We start from the raw sequence: 23,210 nt of genomic DNA on the forward strand, positions 1-23,210 counted from the left end.
AAAAGCGGTAATAAGAATAGAAGATAGCACAAACTCTCCATCTGTCTTTCTCTGAAAAACCCCTCTGCAAAGCCCACCAGCCCCCAAAGAAGTAGAGCTAAACTCCAAGGATGACTAGTTTATTTTCTCTCTGCCATTTTTATCTCTCTGTTCACATGCTGTTCAGTGTCCATTTATCCGTGGTGAGGGCTTCTCCTTGGCAGGAACGATCACTTTCAACAACAGTCCCTGCGAATCAGAGCGACGTGTCACATCATTCCAGTGACAACTAACGACTACCAATGTATCTGGGCAGGCTGCCAGTGCGCTGGGCTAAGAACAGCCGGGGGTGGGGTGGGGGGTGGCTTGGCGGAGAAGATGGCGGAAGTCGGGGGGGCTGCACGCTCCAAGGAGACAGAGGTTTAGCTCGCTGGTGGCAGCATCAAAACCTCACATCGCATCCCTTCCGTCAACAAAGTCCCTTACACATCATGTGTCGAGAGATTAAATCAATCTGCTTTGAGAGGGCGACTGATACTGTATGTCTGGAGGCTGGCTGAGACAGGAGTCAGAGAGTCCAATAACCTAACCTAACGGGGGGGAGGGGGAGGCAACAGAGACATGGGGGTCATCTGATTCATCAAACTTTCAAACCCACTTTTCTTCTGCTCATTTGTGTCATCAAGGTCAAAGCGGTCACCAAAAGTTGTACTTTGCACATACATTCTTTGGCATTAGGATTAAGTGTAAAACACACTATTCCCATAAATAAACACTAATTGGTAGCTAATTTTCTTAGTTCTTGCCTGGCTGATTCATTGCCTCTGGGCTAGTATGAATTATTCATCCAAGTGGCAAAACAGCTTTATGTAGAAACCTACAAGGCACTGCATTCATTATGCTATCATGCAGAGCAATTCCAGGCACTGACGGCTAGTATTAGAATAATATGCATATTGGATATATTTTCTTTTTTTTTTTTCCAGGGGCATTGGCAGGCAGTAATAGTGCTTCCGTTGGCAGGGACGGAGAGGAATGCAACGCCCCTCATGGCTGACAAAACCCCCTTGTTTTGACAGAATTGAGCGAGGAGAGGATGAGTGTTTCAGCTCTGCCCTCGTGGAGAGAGGATTAAGCTGTGTGGCCGTGCTGCCTGGTGGCGCAGCGAGCCGGTACGGGTATGTTATCATGTCAATCCTCCGTCCCATGACACCACAGATCTGCGCTGGCCCCACGACTCCAAAAGCAGCACCTGGCCTGGCCGCCGGGAACTCATCAGGCTCAGTGTTTTCCTTTGGGAGCAAGGCTGCATCACATTTTTTGCAGAATCCAAAGTCTGGCCTACTGCACAAGAAGGACAATTCAAAGACATATATATACTGCGAGGCTAGAGGCTTCATTCGTGCTTTGGAATAGTACTCTTTATCTGCTATCATCTGTAGACTTTGCATGTCTTTCCTTATACAAAGTTTAAAACGACAGCAGCAGAGCTGGGGTGATGACTTGGACGAGAGATGGCAAAACGCAAATGTCAGATCAAAGCAATGCGAGACTGTTAAATGGCAGCAGGCGCCTGGCCGGGGTATCAGTCTTTGCAAGTGTTCCCTGTCTCCGCAGATCTGTCTCCGTACCGGAGATGCCTTGCCTCGAGAGGCACACGTAATGTCCTCGGGCCACAGAAACAGCAAGCGTGAGGAAAAGCATGCAAGGAACATGGGTGGTTTCCTCTGCTATGTTGCTGGAAGTTTCACCCCAAGTATTTGTTTTTTTGTTTCTGAAAATTTCATTTCAGGTTTCAGATCACTTGTGCTTGTGAAACTTCTGCTACCTGAAAAATGTTAAGATTTTGTTACCAAAATCAGGTCACACTGGCTCGTGTTTTTTTTTCTTAAAGCAGAAAAAAAGCAAACTATGCAGCTCCACCCTTCAGTATTATGGAAGTAGTACAAAATGTGGGATTACTGTTGTGCCTGGTATCATTTAAGACATCTCTGGTAAGTTTGTCATTGTTTTGTTGGCACCAAAAATCACTTGTTCAGCACAAGCACACCAAGCAAGAACAAAATGATTTGTCTAATAGAGGGTGCGTTTGGAGGAATTTGCTGTTTTTCAAGTGTTCTCCTCATTACTACTGATACCGAGTGTGAGACTGTGTGCTGCCAAACATTAGTGAGCATTAACATCATTCCTGCCCACTGGGCTGGAATTCAGCCCATCTCTGGACCCAAACTGGGAGAAATGTTTTACAAGACATTCATTTTAAAAGAACCACACAATCTAAGGACAGTTCAGGTGATTATTTCTCTCTTGCAACAAATATGCTGTCAAACTATGAATCTAAGACTGTGCTCGGTATATTGTGTGTTTGAGAGACTGCTTATATCCAAGGATAGTGCTCTTAAGTTTGTGTGATGCCGGAAGATGAATGAAAATGGACATTACAGCTAAGAAAAAAAGATTCCTGGTAAAAAAATCGAGCCTGCAAGACAGCTGCTGCTGCCGACTTTCTCCTGTGAGATTAATAGTGTAGATATATTAAAGATGTTAAGCAAATCACTACATATTCCCAAGTAAATTGAAAAGATGTTTAAAAACTTATTAGCTGGCAAAGGATAATATCCCTCCTGGAATTAGGGATTGACAGAATTGGAGCAACTCGGGTGAAACATTAATTAAGCGAAGGGTTTTAAATGTTTCACCACTGCAGCCAACGGATTGCCTGGCATCCAGTCAAACACCATCGTGTGGGGCCTCATTGCAGACCTAATGCAAACAGAACATATTTCATACTGCAGACTTTGACTGAACTATTCAGTCAACTCATTCGTTACTCCGAGGGCAAATCTTGAAGAGCCGTGAGAGAAAGTCACACATTGGTACCGTGCAACAGTAATGAAAAATTGTGATGGAATCTAGATAAGAGTGATATCATAAATCCAGGCACAAACCAAAGGTGAATTTTACAGAGTAAATGTCAGCTCCTCCCACAAGAGGATAAGCCTCTGTAAGTGCTCCATAGTGCGCATGTGTGTGTGCGTGCTAGTATTAGTATGAGATAAGGTGCACACATCAGAGGGCGTCCTATTTAATTTCTGAATATAGTACCTCTTTACAAGTGTGCAAGATGAACTTCCACCTCACCAAGCTACTTATAACGATTAAAGTGAGATTTCAAAAATTGTCTTCTTCCCCAATTCTAGATAATGGTCCAATGAGCACACAAAAACAATGTGACCCCCTCTGCTGACCCTCTTTGTGGCAGGGAAATTGCCTCTAATGACATGCTGTAGCAGAGACACATTAAAAAGATTTCTCTTACAGTGTTGCCAATTGACACATCCTCAGAAAGATTTTCCACATGCAATAAATATGGCAACCCACTGTACCAGAGTGGAGAACGGAGAGGATAAAAAAAAGAAAAATCAATTTTAGCCTAAAGGAATAATCTTGCATCACTCACTCTGAAACACAATGTACTACCTTGATGTGATATGACAACTATACATGATTTTGAATTGAATCTGGAGGAAATAACCTAATTTCACAGGATGGAGTGGTGGGAAGTGCTCTTAAAAGATATGCATTGCCCGGGTTGCAGTGGTACACTTGGGCATATGAAATTAGGAGGCCAGCCGTCAAAGTAACACACTTTAATTATCTTGGAGAAAATGAAATGCGCGTGAATGCATTTAAGAAAAATTAATAAGACCAATCCTAATCTATCTTTTCTGAGTCAGGTGCTCCTGGAAAAGCTGGACAATCTTTGGGGATTTCTTCAATTAAAATTGTGGCGCTAAAGCTCAGACCTGGTTATTATAAGCCTCACCCCACCTTCGTTTCATCTTCCAGCCAAAACCACATATTTTTCTGTTGTCACTACAGAGGCAGTCACTAATTACAACTCATACATAATCTTTTATGCTAATGTTTTTTGCCTTCTTTGATCTCCCCCCCCATGGTTGAAGACAGCCAGATCATAGACTTGGGCTAAGTTTGTCACTTGAGTCAGAAGGAGAGAAGTGAAGTGGAAGGAAACCTGATTTGTTGTGATGCTTGTCAGCCCATGAGCGCAGGGGGATGTTTGATCAGGTCATTACATGTAGAGTCTAAAACAACACGGTCAGCCCTTCCAGAGCTTTAATCACAATCTTTTAGGAAAAATAAGCCTAGCCTCAGATGTGGACCAGGGAAGATAAAGGATAAACTGGAATTTAAACACCTATTAGTTTTAGGATTAATCTTTCGTAAGCTGGAATGAAATTGCTTCTGTACCTAGTTCTTTAACTTAATGGACTGCTGGCGATATGTTAAAGTAAGCCATTCTTCTTAATGAACTTTTAGATGGCTTATATAATTCTGAGTTTCGATGACAAATAATGATTTGTGCAAGAAATAAATGAAGCAAGTACCACCCATCAGTATCGGTATGAGACCAACTGAGTAATACAACGCACACTGTACCTCGTTTCCTTTCGCACCAACATAACATTAGAGCAGGCCCCTGTGGTCTTTCCTGAGATATAAACACTGCTGGAGGCATGACAGATAGAAACCGGCTGTACAATACTCCTCCTACCAACAGAGAAAGGTCAGCTCTGACACTCTGCTAGGAGCCCTCAAGCTCTTGTGGACATTGGGGAGCCAAACTGGCTCTCCGCAAGGAAGCCAGGTCAGACAGTCAGCCCAGAGCAAGACAGGAAGCACTACAGACAACCCCTGGCACTATTATCCAGCACATGGTTAAAGGGTGGCTTAATCCAGATTTTGGGAAGAAATAAAGTAATTATACACCACACATACATTTACTTGCCTCTTCTGTCCATTTGTGCAGATATTTGCATTTCTTTTGAGACGTGTAAAAATTTAGTTCATTTGAAAGCAGTCTGTAAAATAATCACTGCACTGTTTCTGCAAAGACATGTTACTGCGCATTTTTCTTCAGTGCTGCGAGCATGCCACATTAGGTTTCACTTAATCTCTAAACAGATCTATCATTATGCAGAATATGTAGGCAAGATAAAAGTTCTTGGGCTCTGAAAGATTTCTGGTTTCTGTCTGCATTTCCTCTTGTATTCAAATACCATTAATCAGATCAGGCTTTGGTTGCATGCAGGTAAAGTGGTCAACAAAACAGCGATTGCATTTGCTAAAATGAAGTCTTATAAACAATGGAAAGAGCTGAAAATGTTCAGGTTTTTTAAATTTACTTAATGTAGAAAAAAAAAAACCCAAAAACAAACAAACAAAAAACAACACTGAAGAGTAATAAAGTCTTCATGACTCAGTAATTTATACTTACAGAGTCAGTTTAGGTTGATCATATTCATGATAAAGCACCACAAACAAAAAGGGACTATGGGTCATTCCTGCCAAACTTGACCCTTCTGAAATAACAGCCATAATGAAAGACTTGACAAGGTATAATGAAAAGGAGAAGATTGAAAAAGAATAACTCTGCCCAGTTGAAAATGTAGTTACCAGGTTACCAGAGCCATCTCTGGTCAGGAAGGAGGTTTGCATTTGCAGGATTTTGATCAGGAGAGTGTCGGTGTCCTCTCCTCCTGTGTGTTCAACAAATGAACATGACAGGCTTAATTCAGTAGTGTGAGGGCCAGACTGTCCTCTCCTCTCATCCCTCCAGTCTGGTTACTGCCTCTCTCATTCCCTCACGCCACAGTGTCACCAATTAGCCAAGGCCTAGGTTTCATTAAGGCACTGGCGTTGCTGTCTGCCGCCTTCTGTAACACCCTGATAATAAGCCTGAGATGGGTATACTACCTGACACACAGGGGACAAGGAGGAAAAACACAGCACACACACGTAAGGCACAAAGGCACAAAATACCAACCCTGCCATGCACTAGACCGTGTGACGTCGTGAGCAGCCACAGACTCACACGCTGTAAACACAGTGTAAGTGTTATACGCACAAACGCCTACATGCACGCATACTTGGATGTGGAAGATCTGTCAACCTCTGAATGCCTTTTGTTCAGACGGTTACAGAAATGAAGGCTGAATGATGAAATGTAGAAATGATAAGCAGACAGAAAAATTTAGAGGGCTGATCTCAAACCAAAGTCAAGACAGCTTCAGAACACCATTGCTAGACATAGAAGCCAATAAGGGAAAAATAAAATGTTTAAGTTCATCAACAGCAGCCTATTGTGTGCATTTAAGGGCAGCTGACAATTAAAATTGTGCCAGTAGCTGCAGTTCTTGCAAGAATTCCTAAATGCAAGAATGTAACAATAAAAAGCAACATTTTTCTCAGGTTTCAAATTCGTGATTGATTTTGGGAAAAAGACTCTCACCGTTAGATTCAGCTGTTTCAAAGATTGTGATCGTGTGGCATTAATCTTGATGACAACTCAGAGTGCTAACAGGGAACATGTGACCAGCTCCAGAAAGCTTTAAAATGGATCGTGTGGTGATGTGACTTTGTTAAGATGTTCAGTTCAATCAGGGGCCATCTAACCAGAGACTTGGTAGATATCATCTTTTTTTTTTTTCTTTCATTCATTATTTTTCTGTTAATACAAAAAAGAAAAAAAGGATTGACATTTGTACACCCAAAACTCATTATGGTTCTCAGTATTTCTCAGAGTCCATTCACACAACAGTAACTGTACACTTCTCTGTATTTCTTCTGTAGCTTTCCAGGCTACACATTGTTAGTTTGGCAGTTTGGAGAAAGCACAGCTGGGGTAACGCCAGGTTGAAGTTTCCCCCCAGGGAAAGGAACCTGGTGGGTTGAAGGTGGAAGATTTTCAGATACACAGGTGCTTTTGAATATTAGTCTCACAGCAAGAAGTCTGAGCTCATGGGAGTGAATTATTCATCCTCACAACCCAGACTTTGCACTTCTACCTTACCAGGCCACCGTTTGATGCCACTGCAACTTCCCAGTGACTAAATAAGGCTGTGGAGCTGCTCCAGAAATGAGACGCACTGGCCTGTCCAATGGAGGCATAGGTGTCACATAAAAAATTCACTGACATCGACATTTAATTCTGCTCACGTTCATTTGGTCCACTCTTTTCTCTAAGGGCACTATTGCGTATGCAGTGGCATCCGGTCCATGTCAGTATGAAGTTGGATAAAGTAGATATACTACAAGAAAATTATTTGGACATTCTACCGTTGTCATTGTCATTCTACCACAGACAATAAATTATTTAACCAAGTCATAAAGCTGACAGTTCCTTGACCACTAGTCAAGGACATGAGCAGCTTGGATTGAATGCAAGATCTGCTGATCTGCTTTTGGGAGTTTCACAAGCTGATCATGGCTCACAAAACAGTAAGAAACATAGTGAGCTCTGCTAATTAACTGTAGCAGAATACAAGTTCATGAAAACTGATTTTAATTTTTCCTCATGCAAACATGGGGACTACATTTGCCTAGTTACGGTAAGACACCAAAGCCTGTTGCTGGACTTTAGTCAACAGGCTAAGGCAAATTGCAGGGAAAACTCAATTTACAAGTAAACCACAAACTTGGGATAGAAATCATAAACTGGTTTCTTTTAAGAACAGACACCAGTTTGTCTAGTTCATTGCAAACCAAAAATTTGAGAACTGCAAAACATTGGAGATAAAGTCGTGGCAGCACAGTTTTGTACATCTAGTACACTCACGGGTTTTCTCTTCTCAGTTTCACACTTCATACTCAGCATGCTAAACAATTGGACCAACAAGCAGAATCACTAATGGCATTTGTATTAACCTCCTAAGACCCGAACTCTTCCACGGCATGCATTTTTAATTTCTCTTTGATATTTGGGCTGATTGGGACCTGATGAATGAAAAAAAAATAAATTAGCAGATTTTTTTTTTTACCTAATTTTCTTTCTAAGAAAAAATGAGAGCCACATGTGAGGATATTCGTTTAAAATTTTATTCTTTTACTTAGAGTGTTGTGTCACTAGATATAATGCTGTGTCATAATCACTGTACGACAATGCCATCACTGCTGTCACCTTGTTTCAGCAGATTCACAATCAGGATTTTTTTAAGTATTTTTATTCATCTTTAGGCATGGAAAAAAAAAAAAAAAAAAAAAAAAAAAAGGTCTTTGAACTTGTATTTTTTTTTTCCCAAACATGTACTTCTCAAATAGTGTTTTTTTTTGTTTTTGTTTTTTTAAAACATGTCCACTTAGGAGGACAACATGAATTCATACTGTGTGTTGTGTTTATGTGCAAGTTTGAATAGCTGTCCACTGAAGTGACCACTATGCGCGAAGGGGTTAAACAAAAATGCTCAGAATCATGTTTCTATATGGTCAGAAATGTAATCATTACAAATTTTCTTGAAATGCAATGATAATTTGAAGCTATTACCCCCAATAACTAAATTGGTACATGCTAACAAATAGGTAGCAACTTACCAAGAACTTGTAGGAAAAACAGTCAAAACTAAAAATAGACCTACCCGCATTATAAATTACAGATATCAAAGTTTAATATGCAATGGTTTATTTTCCCATCTTTTCATTTGTTGTTATGTAGCTATTATAGCTCAAATATGGCTACCCATCTGTAGCTAGCTAGCTAGGATGTAGCCAACCTATAAAAAAACAAAACAAATATATACAAATTTTTTAATATGCCTACACACAAGAAAGTAACGATATAGTTCAAACAAACCTAAAGGGTAATAGAACAGGAAAAGATATTTTTGCTACCCCTTCCCCATCCAAAATCTTTCTTTGTAAAATTTCTCTACAAGCGATGTTCAAAACCATTTCCCCATTGTGAATATTGTTCCTTTCAGAGATCTGGAAATAGCAAGAGAGAAATCCTCACATAGCCTTGGGATTTGCTCAAAGTCTTAGTAGAGAAGGGAAAAGATAAAATTTTTGGTAAATGTTAGTTTCCTCAGTGGGCATAATACATTCACCCAACAGACAAATATTCACACTGTGTTTCTTTTGGTTGTATCGCTTGAAGCTGTAATGTACAGAAACAGACAATCTACAGTAAAATCCTAAACTGAACAATTAAAATCATTTCACTTTAATATGATGGTTTCTTAACATTATAATAAACATGTCCCCCTAATTATTTTCTAAGTCTAGTGCTATTCATGACACCGAGGCAGTCGGATTGATGATAACGTTGCTGAAAAACCAACTCAAGCTTGAGGCTTTCCGCATTAATTATTACTCCTTCTTTTGCTCCAATACCAGTAAGTCTCCGAGACGTCGCACTCACTGAATTTATCCTCCCGGCCGGCAGCATACTATCATTACAATCAACTTGTCAGATTTTCACCGGTTTGTTTATTCAGATGTGCATTATTCCAAAAACATGTGTTTTCAACTTTGTTTCCGTTTGCAATGCGAAGCTTCCCCCACACTTCTAATGACTCCGGTGCCCTGTAATTTCTTTAGCGTGGCAAACTCTGATTACAGGGTGGGAGTCAAGCTTCGAGCCAAGCATCATCTTTTCCAGTTATTGTTTTGTGTTTGCTCCGTCTTTAACACGGGCCCTGCAGCTGTGTGTCTCAATAGTCGTGTCGATGAAGCAGTATTTAACACCAAAATGACTTAGTACAACAGTTTGCTGCAGTGCAGCCATGGGCTACTGATTTCCAGTGAATTATTTGTTAAGGCATGTCGGCATATTAAACAAGGAAAGTGCAAGAAATGTAGCTGTCATCAGTCACGCTGCCCTTAACCAAGCCGTCCCGAGAACAGCAATTAATACACTTCACTCACATCAGATTTTTACATTGGAGGTTTGCCCCTTGCTTAAAAACAAAAATTGCAGCTGACAGTAGAGGAAAAAAATGAAAAACACAACGAGGATATCTGATAATTCCAGTTCCACAAAGCTCAGGGGCATACAGGGGTCATTCACACAATCATCCTCATTTCCTGATGTTTGAGCAAGAGACAGCAGTACATCTTTTCCAGCTGTTTATTCTCACTCATTCTTTGCTCTTTTGAAGCCACAGACAATCCCCCCCCCCACCACCACCACCAACCCCCTCTGGCCCTGACAGCTCCAGTGTGACCACCCTGCGTGGTGTAGAGCGTACAGTAATGCCATTAAACTTTCCCCTGGGGAATCGGTCAAGCGAAGACTTGAGCTTCAGGCCAATACAAAAGAGACCCATTTGAAAAGGAGCCAAGCCCAGCCTGAGGAGGTCAGAGGGTTGTTTACAGAACAACAGTCTCTTATCGGCTGTACGCTTCCCTGAGGAGTCTCCACCGCAAACAGATAACAGCCTCCAAATAGGCGCCAGAGTGTGACCGATAGGAGTATAATCAGGTACATTCTGCTTTGGGAGGAAGAAGTGGAGGATAAGGGTGGATAATAGTGTACTTGACTGTTAGTGGTGCGATGATATGCTAGAGGGGTGTCTCTGCAAGTAGGTAAATAGAAGTTTAATTTCGCTACAGGTCTCCCTTCAGAACCCCATAAAAATATATGCAGTGTGGTTTTTTTTTCTTATTTTTTCCTCCACAAGCTAATACCCTTATTCAACCGTAGCCTACCAACAAGGCCAAATTTATCCTCAGGGATCGCTTCATTATTGAACAGTTAAATGGTCAATAGGCTGAGCCAAGGCAGCTTTTAGCACAAGGGCAAATAGACATTGTAAAAGCCAATGCAAATAACTGGCACTCAAACAAGGCCTAATGCATTAATGACTGCATGACGTGCGCTAATGTGATAGCAACAGATTCAGACTGACAGTAATGGAGAATTTTGCCCCTGGTTATACTCATAAGGCCCAGACGGGGAATGGAGGAGGAGGGATATACACCTGCCTACTGCCTGAGCCTTGACAGAATCCTAATAAATAAAAGGAGACAAGGTGAAACAGCAGTAGCAGCATCCCGTCCTCCTCCCACTGCCATCACCTACACTACCACCACGAGTGCGAGCAGCAGCAGCCTACACAGACAGCTTTTTGGCATGAAACGGAGTCTCCTCCAAGTTAGCAAGAGCACTTTCCCATGAAAGAGGCAACTTGAGTTATTCATGAAATTACAGAAGAAACTTTGCACATTCTCCACGACGTGACTGCAGCAGCAAAGCAGGAGCGGCGGGCGCTTTATCTGGCAAACGTGAAATTAAGCTTCAGGCTTTGGGTCAAGGCCGCACGCTCACCTGAGCCAAATATCAAAGCGAGCGCTATCAGAATCAATTTCGATTCACATAATAACCCCCGGGTTATAGGCGACAATGCTGATTGAACAGCGGATTTTGAAGATAGGTGAAGGATGAGCCCGGGTTGAGGTCAATTCAATTTGAGCGTAGAACCGCTTGCACCTGACTGCCAGTCATTTGTCACAGACAGACTGGAATCTCACAACACAAGGAGCCAACTTTCTGTTTTGAAGATAATGAGTAAAAGTGAGCTGACGCCCTGTGTGCTCGTGCAGAGAAAAAAGGCCTAATGATCAATTGAGCAGCCACACTGTAATGTCCTGATTTAAAATGCTTCTCCTACTCCTCCCTCATTCCCCTCCTCCATCCCGTCACCATTAATAACAATTGAGACCCTTAGAGCATTAATTAGTGAAGATTTCCAGAGTGCCTGGATTCTCCGAGCCACCTACAACGAATGCAGACTTGTGTAAACATGATCCGCTGCATAGTAAGTTGTTGTTTTTCCTGCAAGGATTTTCTTTTCTTTAAAGACATGGTGATGAGATCACAGAATTGTTCGAGCATCCCTAACACACAAACACACACTCTCTCACAAATACTCGCCCCTCTGCCTCTCACTCTCTCTTCATTAGGCAGCCCCTGTGTTGGCCTGTGTGCGATTCATTAGCTTTTATCCTCTTCATTTGAAGAAGGAGCTGTGTATAATTAGAGCATCTCTGTTTGTCCGGCATCCTTCACACAGTTACATCTCAAGGCATTATCATTCCGCTGCAGAGCTCCCAGATAACATTGCCACATCAGTCGCCTCGAGAATGAACTTCAAACTATTAGTGCCTCTCAAGAATGTAAATAAAATCACTTGCAAATCAACAGCTAATCATTGAGTGTGGAGTGGTACTCCAGGGATATGATGAACCATATTGGTAGACTTTGCGATCCAAGATTTTAAACCATTTCTTTTGACTCAAAGGGCTCATTCCCATACTTACAGTGCAGTGTTTGTTGTTGTGCTGGCTGCATACTCCAATGGTTTAACCTCAAACTCTTTTTTTTTTTTTTTTTTTTTTCCCCCCCCAGTATGCATCCAGCTTTAATTGGAGCTTTACCCTTCTTTCAAAATGAATATGATCATATCTATCATAGTCTTTTTGTTGCACAGTCATTCAGTGTTCAGACAATGCAGATCCTAAACATACAGCGAAAGCTCCAAGAAAGCTTTTTATGGTTAACAGTGGTATTTTTTGACGAGACACTTAGTCATCCAGCCACCTCACTGAAAACCAACCTGAAGCCAAAACCCACCCACAACATGCTAGAAGTGAATTTAACTGCAATTCAGAAAAAGGCAAAACAAAACAAACAAACAAACAAAAAAAAACCACCACCAAGTGTCTGCTGACATTCGGGGGTCTTTGCTTGGAAAGCATTTTATGCCAATTGAAATATGATGCCAGAAAAAGCAGAGATGCCTGTCAGGAATTATGTTCAGTCTTTACAAGCTCTCCATTAGGGCAGAAAAGGTATCAAACAGATCCATTATATCTGGTACCAAACAGAATATTGACAATACAGGGAGTGCAGAATTATTAGGCAAATGAGTATTTTGTCCACATCATCCTCTTCATGCATGTTGTCTTACTCCAAGCTGTATAGGCTCGAAAGCCTACTACCAATTAAGCATATTAGGTGATGTGCATCTCTGTAATGAGAAGGGGTGTGGTCTAATGACATCAACACCCTATATCAGGTGTGCATAATTATTAGGCAACGTCCTTTCCTTTGGCATGGTGGGTCAAAAGAAGGACTTGACAGGCTCAGAAAAGTCAAAAATAGTGAGATATCTTGCAGAGGGATGCAGCAGTCTCAAAATTGCAAAGCTTCTGATGCGTGATCATCGAACTAATATATATATATATATATATATATATATATATATATATATATATATATATATATATATATATATATATATATATATATATATATATATATATATATATATATATATATATATATATATATATATATATATATATATAGTACTATTCTTAGTTAGCGTATTGTCTGTCTTGTCTTAATGTTGGTTTAAAATGGAGCACTGTAACAAAAAATAATTTCCCCCAGGGATCAATAAAGTATTCTGATTCTGATTCTGAACAAGCAAGCGTTTCATTCAAAATAGTCAACAGGGTCGCAAGAAGCGTGTGGAAAAACCAAGGCGCAAAATAACTCCCCATGAACTGAGAAAAGTCAAGCGTGCAGCTGCCAAGATGCCACTTGCCACCAGTTTGGCCATATTTCAGAGCTGCAACATCACTGGAGTGCCCAAAAGCACAAGGTGTGCAATACTCAGAGACATGGCCAAGGTAAGAAAGGCTGAAAGACGACCACCACTGAACAAGACACACAAGCTGAAACGTCAAGACTGGGCCAAGAAATATCTCAAGACTGGTTTTTCTAAGGTTTTATGGACTGATGAAATGAGAGTGAGTCTTGATGGGCCAGATGGATGGGCCCGTGGCTGGATTGGTAAAGGGCAGAGAGCTCCAGTCCGACTCAGACGCCAGCAAGGTGGAGGTGGAGTACTGGTTTGGGCTGGTATCATAAAAGATGAGCTTATGGGGCCTTTTCGGGTTGAGGATGGAGTCAAGCTCAACTCCCAGTCCTACTGCCAGTTTCTGGAAGACACCTTCAAGCAGTGGTACAGGAAGAAGTCTGCATCCTTCAAGAAAAACATGATTTTCATGCAGGACAATGCTTCATCACACCCGTCCAAGTACTCCACAGCGTGGCTGGCAAGAAAGGGTATAAAAGAAGAAAAACTAATGACATGGCCTCCTTGTTCACCTGATCTGAACCCCATTGAGAACCTGCGGTCCATCATCAAATGTGAGATTTACAAGGAGGGAAAACAGTACACCTCTCTGAACAGTGTCTGGGAGGCTGTGGTTGCTGCTGCACGCAATGTTGATGGTGAACAGATCAAAACACTGACAGAATCCATGGATGGCAGGCTTTTGAGTGTCCTTGCAAAGAAAGGTGGCTATATTGGTCGCTGATTTGTTTTTGTTTTGTTTTTGAATGTCAGAAATGTATATTTGTGAATGTGGAGATGTTATATTGGTTTCACTGGTAAAAATAAATAATTGAAATGGGTAAATATTTGTTTTTTGTTAAGTTGCCTAATAATTATGCACAGTAATAGTCACCTGCACACACAGATATCCCCCTAAAATAGCTAAAACTAAAAACAAACTAAAAACTACTTCCAAAAACATTCAGCTTTGATATTAATGAGTTTTTTGGGTTCATTGAGAACATGGTTGTTGTTCAGTAATAAAATTATTCCTCAAAAATACAACTTTCCTAATAATTCTGTACTCCCTGTATACAAGAAACAGATTTTTTCAGGAGGATTTTAAGGATTCGTTGAATCTTTGCTACAGGCAACTTCAAATAAGCCCTCTACTCTGCATTTGGAGGATTTAGTATGACATCACTTTTTTCTTTTTTCTTTTTTTTAAGTGCATGTTAACTTGTGCTGTTATGACTAATGCACCAAGTGCACCAAATGAGATGAGGACGTCCAAATTGGAGTGTTGTTCTTTGCTCCCTATTCCTAATACTCTCTTCTGCATGTCTTAGGGTGCCTAAATTGGTGTGCATGTGAAATTTATCATAGCTGTATTTACTTATGCCTAAACTTCAGCTGAGAGTCACAAAGTTCAAAATCACAGGTTTTATGTCTAATGGCCTGAAGTATGTTGCCAGTAAAGTTAAAATGTCACCTTTCTAACCCTACTTAACACTCCCAACCTGTACCCAAACTCATTTTAGTTTCAAGATTATTTTCTTTTTACTTAACCAGGAAGTGTCTTGAGGTTAAAATCGCATTTTCGAGAGAGACCTTACCAAGAAAGTACACCAAACGACAATTATAAAATCCTATAACACAAATATACAAGATAAAAAAAACAAAGCAAGTCTGAGTCAACAAGTAACAGAATACAGAGTCCAGCTTATGAATAGCAGTTGCACTCTTCAGTTACACGAGTCCTTATAAGAGCTCTGAACTCTCTCAGGGAGACCAAAACAAAAACCCAAAAGCACAATGACGTGCACCTTTAGTGTGCTCTGAAGGTTAGTCTACCAAGTTCAGAAAGAAGCCTGGGTACCCTAAAGAGATGCCATTTAAAGGGGAACAAATCATAGCAGCAGTTTGTAAGTGTTAAGAGTTCGCACAGATCAGAAGGGAGCCAACTCCTTTTGGTTTTCGTACGTAACAACATACTGGTGCTACCGTCTCCTCAGGCTTAATGAAGGCCAAGAAACCAGATTATAAAGTGTGCAGTGCTGCATACTAGAAACATAAATAACTGTGACACACAGAGTCTAGACAACAAAGTGTCAAAGAGGCAGTATGCATGTAAATAACACCACCATAATCAACAACACAGATTTCCTCATGCATGAGGAAGTATCTGCAATTCAGTTTCCACAGCAGTCACTGCACTTGCACCCCCAGTTAGGTTCACCCTTGGCTCTCCGTGCACTGCTATGCATTATCAATGTGTGATGTTAAACACAAGTCGGGAAGTACTTTGTAATGAAATGCTGTTTACTTTTTCAGTGCACTGACGTCTCCTCCTTCAGACACTGATTTTCTAGCATGCCTTCTGGCAAGTTCCAAAGAACAGAGGCTGAATAAGCAAAGCTGAATAATGTGTCAAACTCTGTGCCCTTTCTTCACTTCAGTATTTTGTTATTCTGATAATAGGTCTAATGAGAGTGGCAAGTATTGCATAACCTCCTGTGTACTGCTCACTCCAGGTTTGGCTCTAAAGTCTAGAAATTCTTTGGAGTCCCTGACATTAGACCTTCGCCTTTCTTGCTAATGCATTAGATGGGTTTTGTGCAAGTGTGGGGTTTTTTTGTTTTGTTTTTCTTTTGCACAGTAGTTGGGCTTGATTACTGCATTCTGGTGAGATATGCTGATGTCTATAGCCCAGTAATCTGTGGAGAAAAAAAGACATCAGTAGAAGTTTTGGGGGGGTTACATTTCTTTTTAAGAATAGAACTATTGAATTTTGAATGACTAGCAGCGCAGCAGGATACTATGTAAATAAGGTACTTAAATTCTATACAGAAAACAAAAAAGTATGTTCTATCTAGCAGAAAAAAAAAAATTGAGCATTACTGTCAATCCAGTCACTTTAAATGATGGTCTAAGAATAGTGTCTATATGGCAGCTCTAATATGTGCAATTCTTAAAGTTTCGTTTTTAAAGTGACACATCCTCCCCAATGTCTACCAGCCATGATCAGTCATAAGACAGCTCTGCTGACAAACTCAGCAGACCCTTTTCTGGGAAGTCACACATGTACCCACATTGTTTGAACAGCTTCAGTAAATCCATGTGTTTCTACCGCCTTCATTATCATCATAATAAAAGTGTCTGAAAAGCAAAGTTACAGAAGAATGTAGACACCTCACTTTCTGCTTTGTACTATCATCAATCACCACGCAGCTTTTTTTTTTTTTCTTCTTCTCCCCCTTCTCTCTCGCCTCCTCCAACACTGGTTGAAGCCATCAAATAAAAATAAATAAATTAAAAAAAAAAAAAAAAAAAAAATCACATGCATATTTAATTTCATTCTCCACTGGCTCACACAAAAGAAACTGCCATCCTTCAGGACACCTTTCGGAAAAGTCTCTATTAAATCTGAGTCAGCTGGAAGAGAGGGAGAGAGAGAGGGGGGGGGGGGGGGGGGGGGGAGAAGAAACACTTCATGAGTGAAAAACTATCTAAATTATTGCCAGACTTCAAATGAAGTGCTGTTTATCTTCTCAAGCAGCCAATGTGTTGTTTTACTCCTTAGTCACAGCTTGGATGGCAATCAGGATCGGTCAACCAGGACGCTATCAGCAGTAGTCACTCTGCGGTGACAAACTACAGCTTTACTCTCCAGGCATAGACATTATTCTCAACACACGGCTCACCCCTATCACAAAACAAGGCAAGTTTTATGGCTGCTGGAAAAGGTGGTAAACATAACAAAGCGCACAGCTCTCTGGAATTTAATGTGCTTGGTCCAGAGACAGAGTATAGATAGCAAAGGCCAGGCCTTCTGGAAAAAAAGCAAAAAAAAAAAAAGCTGTCCTCATAATGTAGAAAACAAAAGCACTAGCCATACCCAACAAGTGATTTATAGTGTTGTTTTTTTTGCTTTCTCTCTGAACCTAGAGCATCCGGTGGGCATTGTGAATGCAACAAGGAGGGAGTAGAAGAAAAGAGCAGTTCATCTCTACCTCTGCTGCTGAGAACAGATGTGCAGGTGCACAAGGAAGGAAGAAGGTGAAAATGATACAGCGGAATTCTGATTATGGATTTTGTTTTGAAATGCTTAAATTAAAAGACTTCCAAAGGGCCGCTCTCTGTGATCGAATTGAGGCTGCACAGTCACGAGGTGCTGATACTGTGCACTGAAGTCGACCGGTGCTCTGGTTACCTCAGTGATCTAATTATCACACGAGCTGTTATCACATACTCCCCATAACAAATGCCTCCCGCCTCATCTTCAGGCTCATATTTAGCCTCTACATCTCCATCCGTGTGTGGCTAATCCGTCACCAAGCCACAGAGAGTAAAATACATCCAATTGATTTCTTCCTGGTTTACATATTTACACACACTCATGCAATTAGGAGCACATTTATCGATGGTTTCAGCACCACTGGGAGACCTGCAGTGCAGCCCACTCCAATAAATCTGCCATTTGTGAGGTTGCCAGCGGGCAAGACTGATAAACCTGACAGAAAAATGGACTGGGAATACTTTGAGCTTCAGGGTAAGCAAGTTCCCAGTCACTAAAATTGACCCACTGTGCTGGTCTTGCTTGATAAAAGCTATTTGTTTATCATAAAATACCTAATAAGACTTCTGCAATTCTCTGAGTAGAGCAACATCTCCAGTTTAGAGGAAAAAAAAGCTGCACACAAATACACACATACACAAAATTGACCAAATAAAGTAAATCAGTAGTTATTTGACTGCAAAGTCGTTTTCTTCCATCAAAGTGCTTACACAAACAGTTGTATATCTGAATCCTGATCCATCTGACTTGTTGTCCTCCACTCTTGAGCAGCTTAACGTCATCATCTGGGTATCATATTATATATGTACCATGCTGCCCCCTACAGGCTCTCTGAAAAATGTGTTGTGTGTTGAATCTGCTGAAGTCCAGCATCCAAATATAACTGAAACCACACATCACACAACTTCAGCACACTCACCGATTCAGAGTCAGAACAGTATACACAATCAAAGACATTCAAAGATACAAATCAGACTGTTCCATTTATTTATGAGATTTTTCAAATGCGGCTCTAATTGCAGTGCCAGCATGGAACACTCGCACACTGGACATTCATTGTCCATTCATTGATTGGCATGAATATGGGCTAATGGGCCTTTTCCCGCATAGATAATGCCATTGTGCAGACAGCAAAAATGACCCCTGTTGAGGCTAATTTAGTCTCTGCATGTTAAGTCCCCTTGGGCAACCTATGGTCATTATATTGAAGGTGAAAGACTGCCACATCATTTCAGTAATTCCAATAAATCACATATCTATCTGGTACTAATGCCTGAACTCTTTTTTCCCTTACACAAAGCTTTGAATAGACTTATTGCAGTTGACATTAGCTTAAGAACTGAATGAATGGGATTAATTTGAGGTGGTGTGCAGTTTTTGTACCTATGTGGAAGCTGGAATCACAAACCGGTCAGACAGTAAAATAGGCAAATCCGTCAGAATTCAAGATGAACTCCAAATAAAAAATAATTTTAAACAAACAAACACTTTGCACTTAAAAACAGACCGCGTGCAAATGAAAGAGTTCTTAATAACTTAAACTGTTCGTTTCTGCAGCGCATGTCGTTTAGAAAGGAGACGTGTGGCGCGCACAGTGCTGTTAAGTGCAGATCATTTCCTTTAGCGTGTAGGAAAGCAAAGGAACGCACAGAAAACGTGACAAAACTCTCTATATGACCTGCAGTAGAGGTGTATGGACTTTGACGCTATGCACAGAAGTTTAATTGCGCGTATAGGCTGCAAACCGCTAAATGAGCTTGGCAAGAAAGGGTGCTTTACGCACAAACTGTTACCCACAGTAAGTCTTTTGGACACGAAACCGCACATTGTACTGAGTGTGACTTATGTCTAGATGGACACTTTGGCATTTTAATTGAAGTTCACATTAAACTGACGGTCAAACGACCACAGAAGGTCTCGTTTAGCTTAACGCTTTGCCGTACCAACATCGCAAGGTGACACTTGTAGTGCGCGAATCCCTTTGAGGTTAATCACGTTAGACAACAACTTCTCAAGCTCGAGTTAAACACAAACACTGAACTCCTTTAACTTGTGGTTTAGTAAATTCTCCCACCGAATGCAGCGGAGTGGCTCCGTGGCGCACCGGCTCATTGCGCACACAAGCACCGGGGATGGTGAGAACAACTACTGCTTCTATAGAAGTGTTTCCGCTATAAACGGTGACGTTCTGTTTATTGTACAAAAACGGAGTATTTGTGTGCCAAGCTCACTTGTCTGATATAATGCCACTCTCATATAGCATTACTTCCAAGCTCAAGCTTATCCTCGATTTAAAATCGTAAAGACACACAACAGGCTTCAAACTGCAACTAAACTATGACACAAAATAGTGCTTGAACTCATTTTACCCGCATATCAGTTCTACTCCGTGCCCCGGCTGTGGCACAATTAAAGACCAAGCATGTGTTCGGCACCTGAAAAACATTTCCAGGTAATCGTCCTTACCTTTAAAAACTTCCCCTCGAGCGGACAACAGCAGGGTTAATGCAGCAAACAAGCAATTGATAACTTTATCCATGTCGACACCGCCGTCGTCGCGTTAACCCCCAGCCGAGGGGTTAACTGGCAACTCTTCTTTCTTTACTGGAACTTGAATCCTACACCTATACTTTAAGGAGTGGGGAATCTAAAGTCCCTTCGCGTGCTCTTCGCGGAGTGAGTGGAGGCTGTCGCCGACACGGCTGCTCCTTGCCGGCTTGCTCCACACTTGAAGGAGGAATGTGTGAGTGAGTCCTGATTCCTGAATTACGCCTGGATTGAGTGGTCCGGCAGCTCCAGGAGAGCAGCGGCTGTGTGCGCGCTGTCTGGCCAGTAGAGGGCACGTGTGAGTGAGAGGACAGACGAGGATGTCCCCTCCTCTCACCTCCGACTGTGCCTCTTATTGGTTTATTTGGAACAGCTGCGAAGACTGAAGTTAGTTTAGTGTGATACTTTGGGGTAGTTAGCCATGTTAATACTAGCCTGATTTTCTAATTGTTTTTTAATTACTTATTCAAGATAATAGACGGACTGATGGATAAATATGTTATATTTAATAACACAGCTAAATACTGACACGATAAGACCTTTGTCAAAAACTAACCTTGAACATTTTATAAGCAGAATATTGGAAACAAAGTCATATGTCACATATGTCACACCGTTTTCCCACAGAAATATGTATAGAATATATTAAATCAGTCGGTTATCAGATACAATGAAGTTACCCTACAATTATAACTTCTAATTAGGCCTCTTGTGGCTAGGATGTTATAACAGAATGCCCTTCTATCTGTGATCTGTAAGAAAGACTGTTGCATTCGTGTGATTTAAAGCCATTTTTATGGAGAATGTTCATAAAATTAGACACGCAGTAAGGTTGGTGAAGCAGTGTCTTTAAGCTGAAAAACGAGTAAAATAAGTGGAAGTGAATCATAAAATAACTCACTTCCACTCAGCACTCCTTTTTTTTTTTAAAGTTCTTTGACATTTGAACGTCTCTATTTCCAGAACAACTAGGCAAATGTCATTTGCTGATGAACGTCATGATGTGATTAAACTTTTCATAAGTGTAGTGAGATGTTTTTACCTGCATAAATATGGAATATTTAGTCCATCCCCATACATATTATATATGCTCAATGCTTCCTATCATACTGCAGACATGCCGGTTGCAGAACATGTGCAAACTTAGTTGGGACTACAACAAACCAATCCTCACAGAAGGCATGTTGAACTTGACACCTTAATGCATTCATTTATTATAACTTCTCCCATCTAGACTCTCATCACAGTTCACCTTGTGTGTCCTTTTTGACCAAATGCATCGATCCTGTTAGAGCAAAGCTGACATTCAAAAAGCGCTCCATTATTTGACCAGGAAAACCACGGCTGCTCCGTCGCCCACATTTTTCCAGCTTCGATGAATCAGTAGTGATGCTCTGTTTTAATATATGCAAATATTTGTTTAAAATTAGATTTATCCGAGACAGCAAGTACAAACAACCCTGGGATATTTCCCCTGCTATATCAAACAGTGGGATGAAGATCAGCTAATGACAAAGTCAACCAATGTCATCCCCTTATTGTTTTTGCATGCATAAACACACATGGCCATTTCACTTGTACCAGCAGTTTTCACGGCTAATTAAAATGCAGCCAGATTGACATGGATCTACATTTAGTTTCAAAATGACCCCCTGCTGTCAAGGATATATGGTTCCAGTTGTTGTTTTTCTAGGTAAGCACACAAACAATGGCTGAAGCATTTCATAGAAATGCCACATGTCTCTTTGTGGTGTTTTGGTATTGTTTTGGCTGTAACAGTTATGCCGCCAGGAATGCATGATTACCAGCAGAGCCGTCATGGGAATATGTGAGAATGTGAAGTCCTGTGATTGGATAGAGGAGAGAATGGATAACATCATTGTTTGTGCTTACACATGCACGACGTGAGCGTGAGTCTGAGTGGGTTTGTGCGTCTTCGAGGGGTGTGTTGCAGTGGTTCACCACAGACACAGTCTTATGTCGTGTTCAACAAATATATCCCATCCCACTTCAGTGGCTTCTTTTGTCTGAGCTATCCCTACAGCTGTAACAAACTAAAACTGAGTAACACCACCAGCCAGGTCCCAAATGTGTCTGTTAAATAATGCTTCCATTACTTTTATCTATTTCAATCATTTATCCATTTTTTGCCTTTATCTCAGTACCTTTAACTGCATTATTTAAAGAGCTGAGAAGTTGTTTTAGCTCGATTTGATCCTTTTTAATAAAGCTTTTTATGCTTTTCACTTTTTTATTATAATCAGGTTTTTTAAAGTCACACTTCACACTTGAATTTTTTATTTGATATTTTATCGTTCACCTTTTATTTTATTTCCTACCTGTGATCTCGTCTACATCGGTTTATCTCTGTTTTGATATCTCCTGTTTGTTTAAGTGCTTATAAAGAAATTTGAATTACACTTGACTAACTATGACCAACCTGTTATCGACATTCACTGGTACTCTGTTCCAGCGTTACCTCTGACTAGACACGTACACATTTCTTAGTCAGATCAGTTTTCTTACACTAAATCGGTTCATAGTCAGCATCACACTTTTTGAGCAGTGAAACACATTCGAGTTCATCACTAAAAATCCTGTACCTGGTTGCATGCCTGTTTTTTCCCGTAACCTTTCGCAATCTTTCTTTCATCACACTCTCAAATCAAGACACAAAAAGCTGTGATATTGCACTGATTGAAGGATGGAAATGCCTCCGAAATTGATGCCAGACCAGGTTCCCTTTGATTCTATGTTTAGGCCTCATAGACTGCTGTCATATGACAGTAACTCAGTGCTGCTGATTTCTGAACAACATGCTGAGTTACCAAGTAGGTGATATTGGCATTTTGTCATGGATAGCCACCTGTTGTCCTTCCTCTAATCTATTCTCCTTCACATCTCTTCCTGCAGGGACAGTTTACACCAGCTGAATATAAGAATGATGAGCTAAATGACACTTTGTAATTGACATAAGTGGCAGTCTAATGCGTTGTCAATAAATGCCAATCACCTCACCCCATGTGAGGGCACTCAGTATGACTGAATAAATCTTAGAACTTAAACTGCACACTAAAGAAAGACTTACTAAGTCTCTCCTCATGTGGCTGCCAGACAACAGTGGTTTTGTCATTTAATTCCCCCGCGATTATCCCGTGCCGTGATTGTCAAAAGCTCAATAC

General features: G+C 40.9%; 1 protein-coding gene across 4 annotated transcripts in view; it reads right to left on the reverse strand.

Moving 5' to 3' along the window:
• LOC113011062 (protein tyrosine phosphatase receptor type M) overlaps positions 1–20,357 on the reverse strand; it is a 161,067-nt gene extending 140,710 nt beyond the window's left edge. For 3 of the 4 annotated variants that reach the window (XM_080293329.1, XM_080293328.1, XM_026150433.2), the window contains exon 1: positions 19,948–20,356. In XM_080293329.1, coding sequence (XP_080149455.1) covers positions 19,948–20,020 — 73 coding nt within the window. In that variant the 5' untranslated portion in view covers positions 20,021–20,356. Of the gene's footprint in view, positions 1–19,947 lie in introns of all 4 variants that reach the window. The other variant, XM_080293327.1, reaches the window with a different exon arrangement.
• Positions 20,358–23,210: the final 2,853 nt, after the last annotated feature.

The sequence above is a fragment of the Astatotilapia calliptera genome, chromosome 18, assembly GCF_964374335.1.
Source record: "Astatotilapia calliptera chromosome 18, fAstCal68.1, whole genome shotgun sequence".
NCBI lineage: Eukaryota > Metazoa > Chordata > Actinopteri > Cichliformes > Cichlidae > Astatotilapia > Astatotilapia calliptera.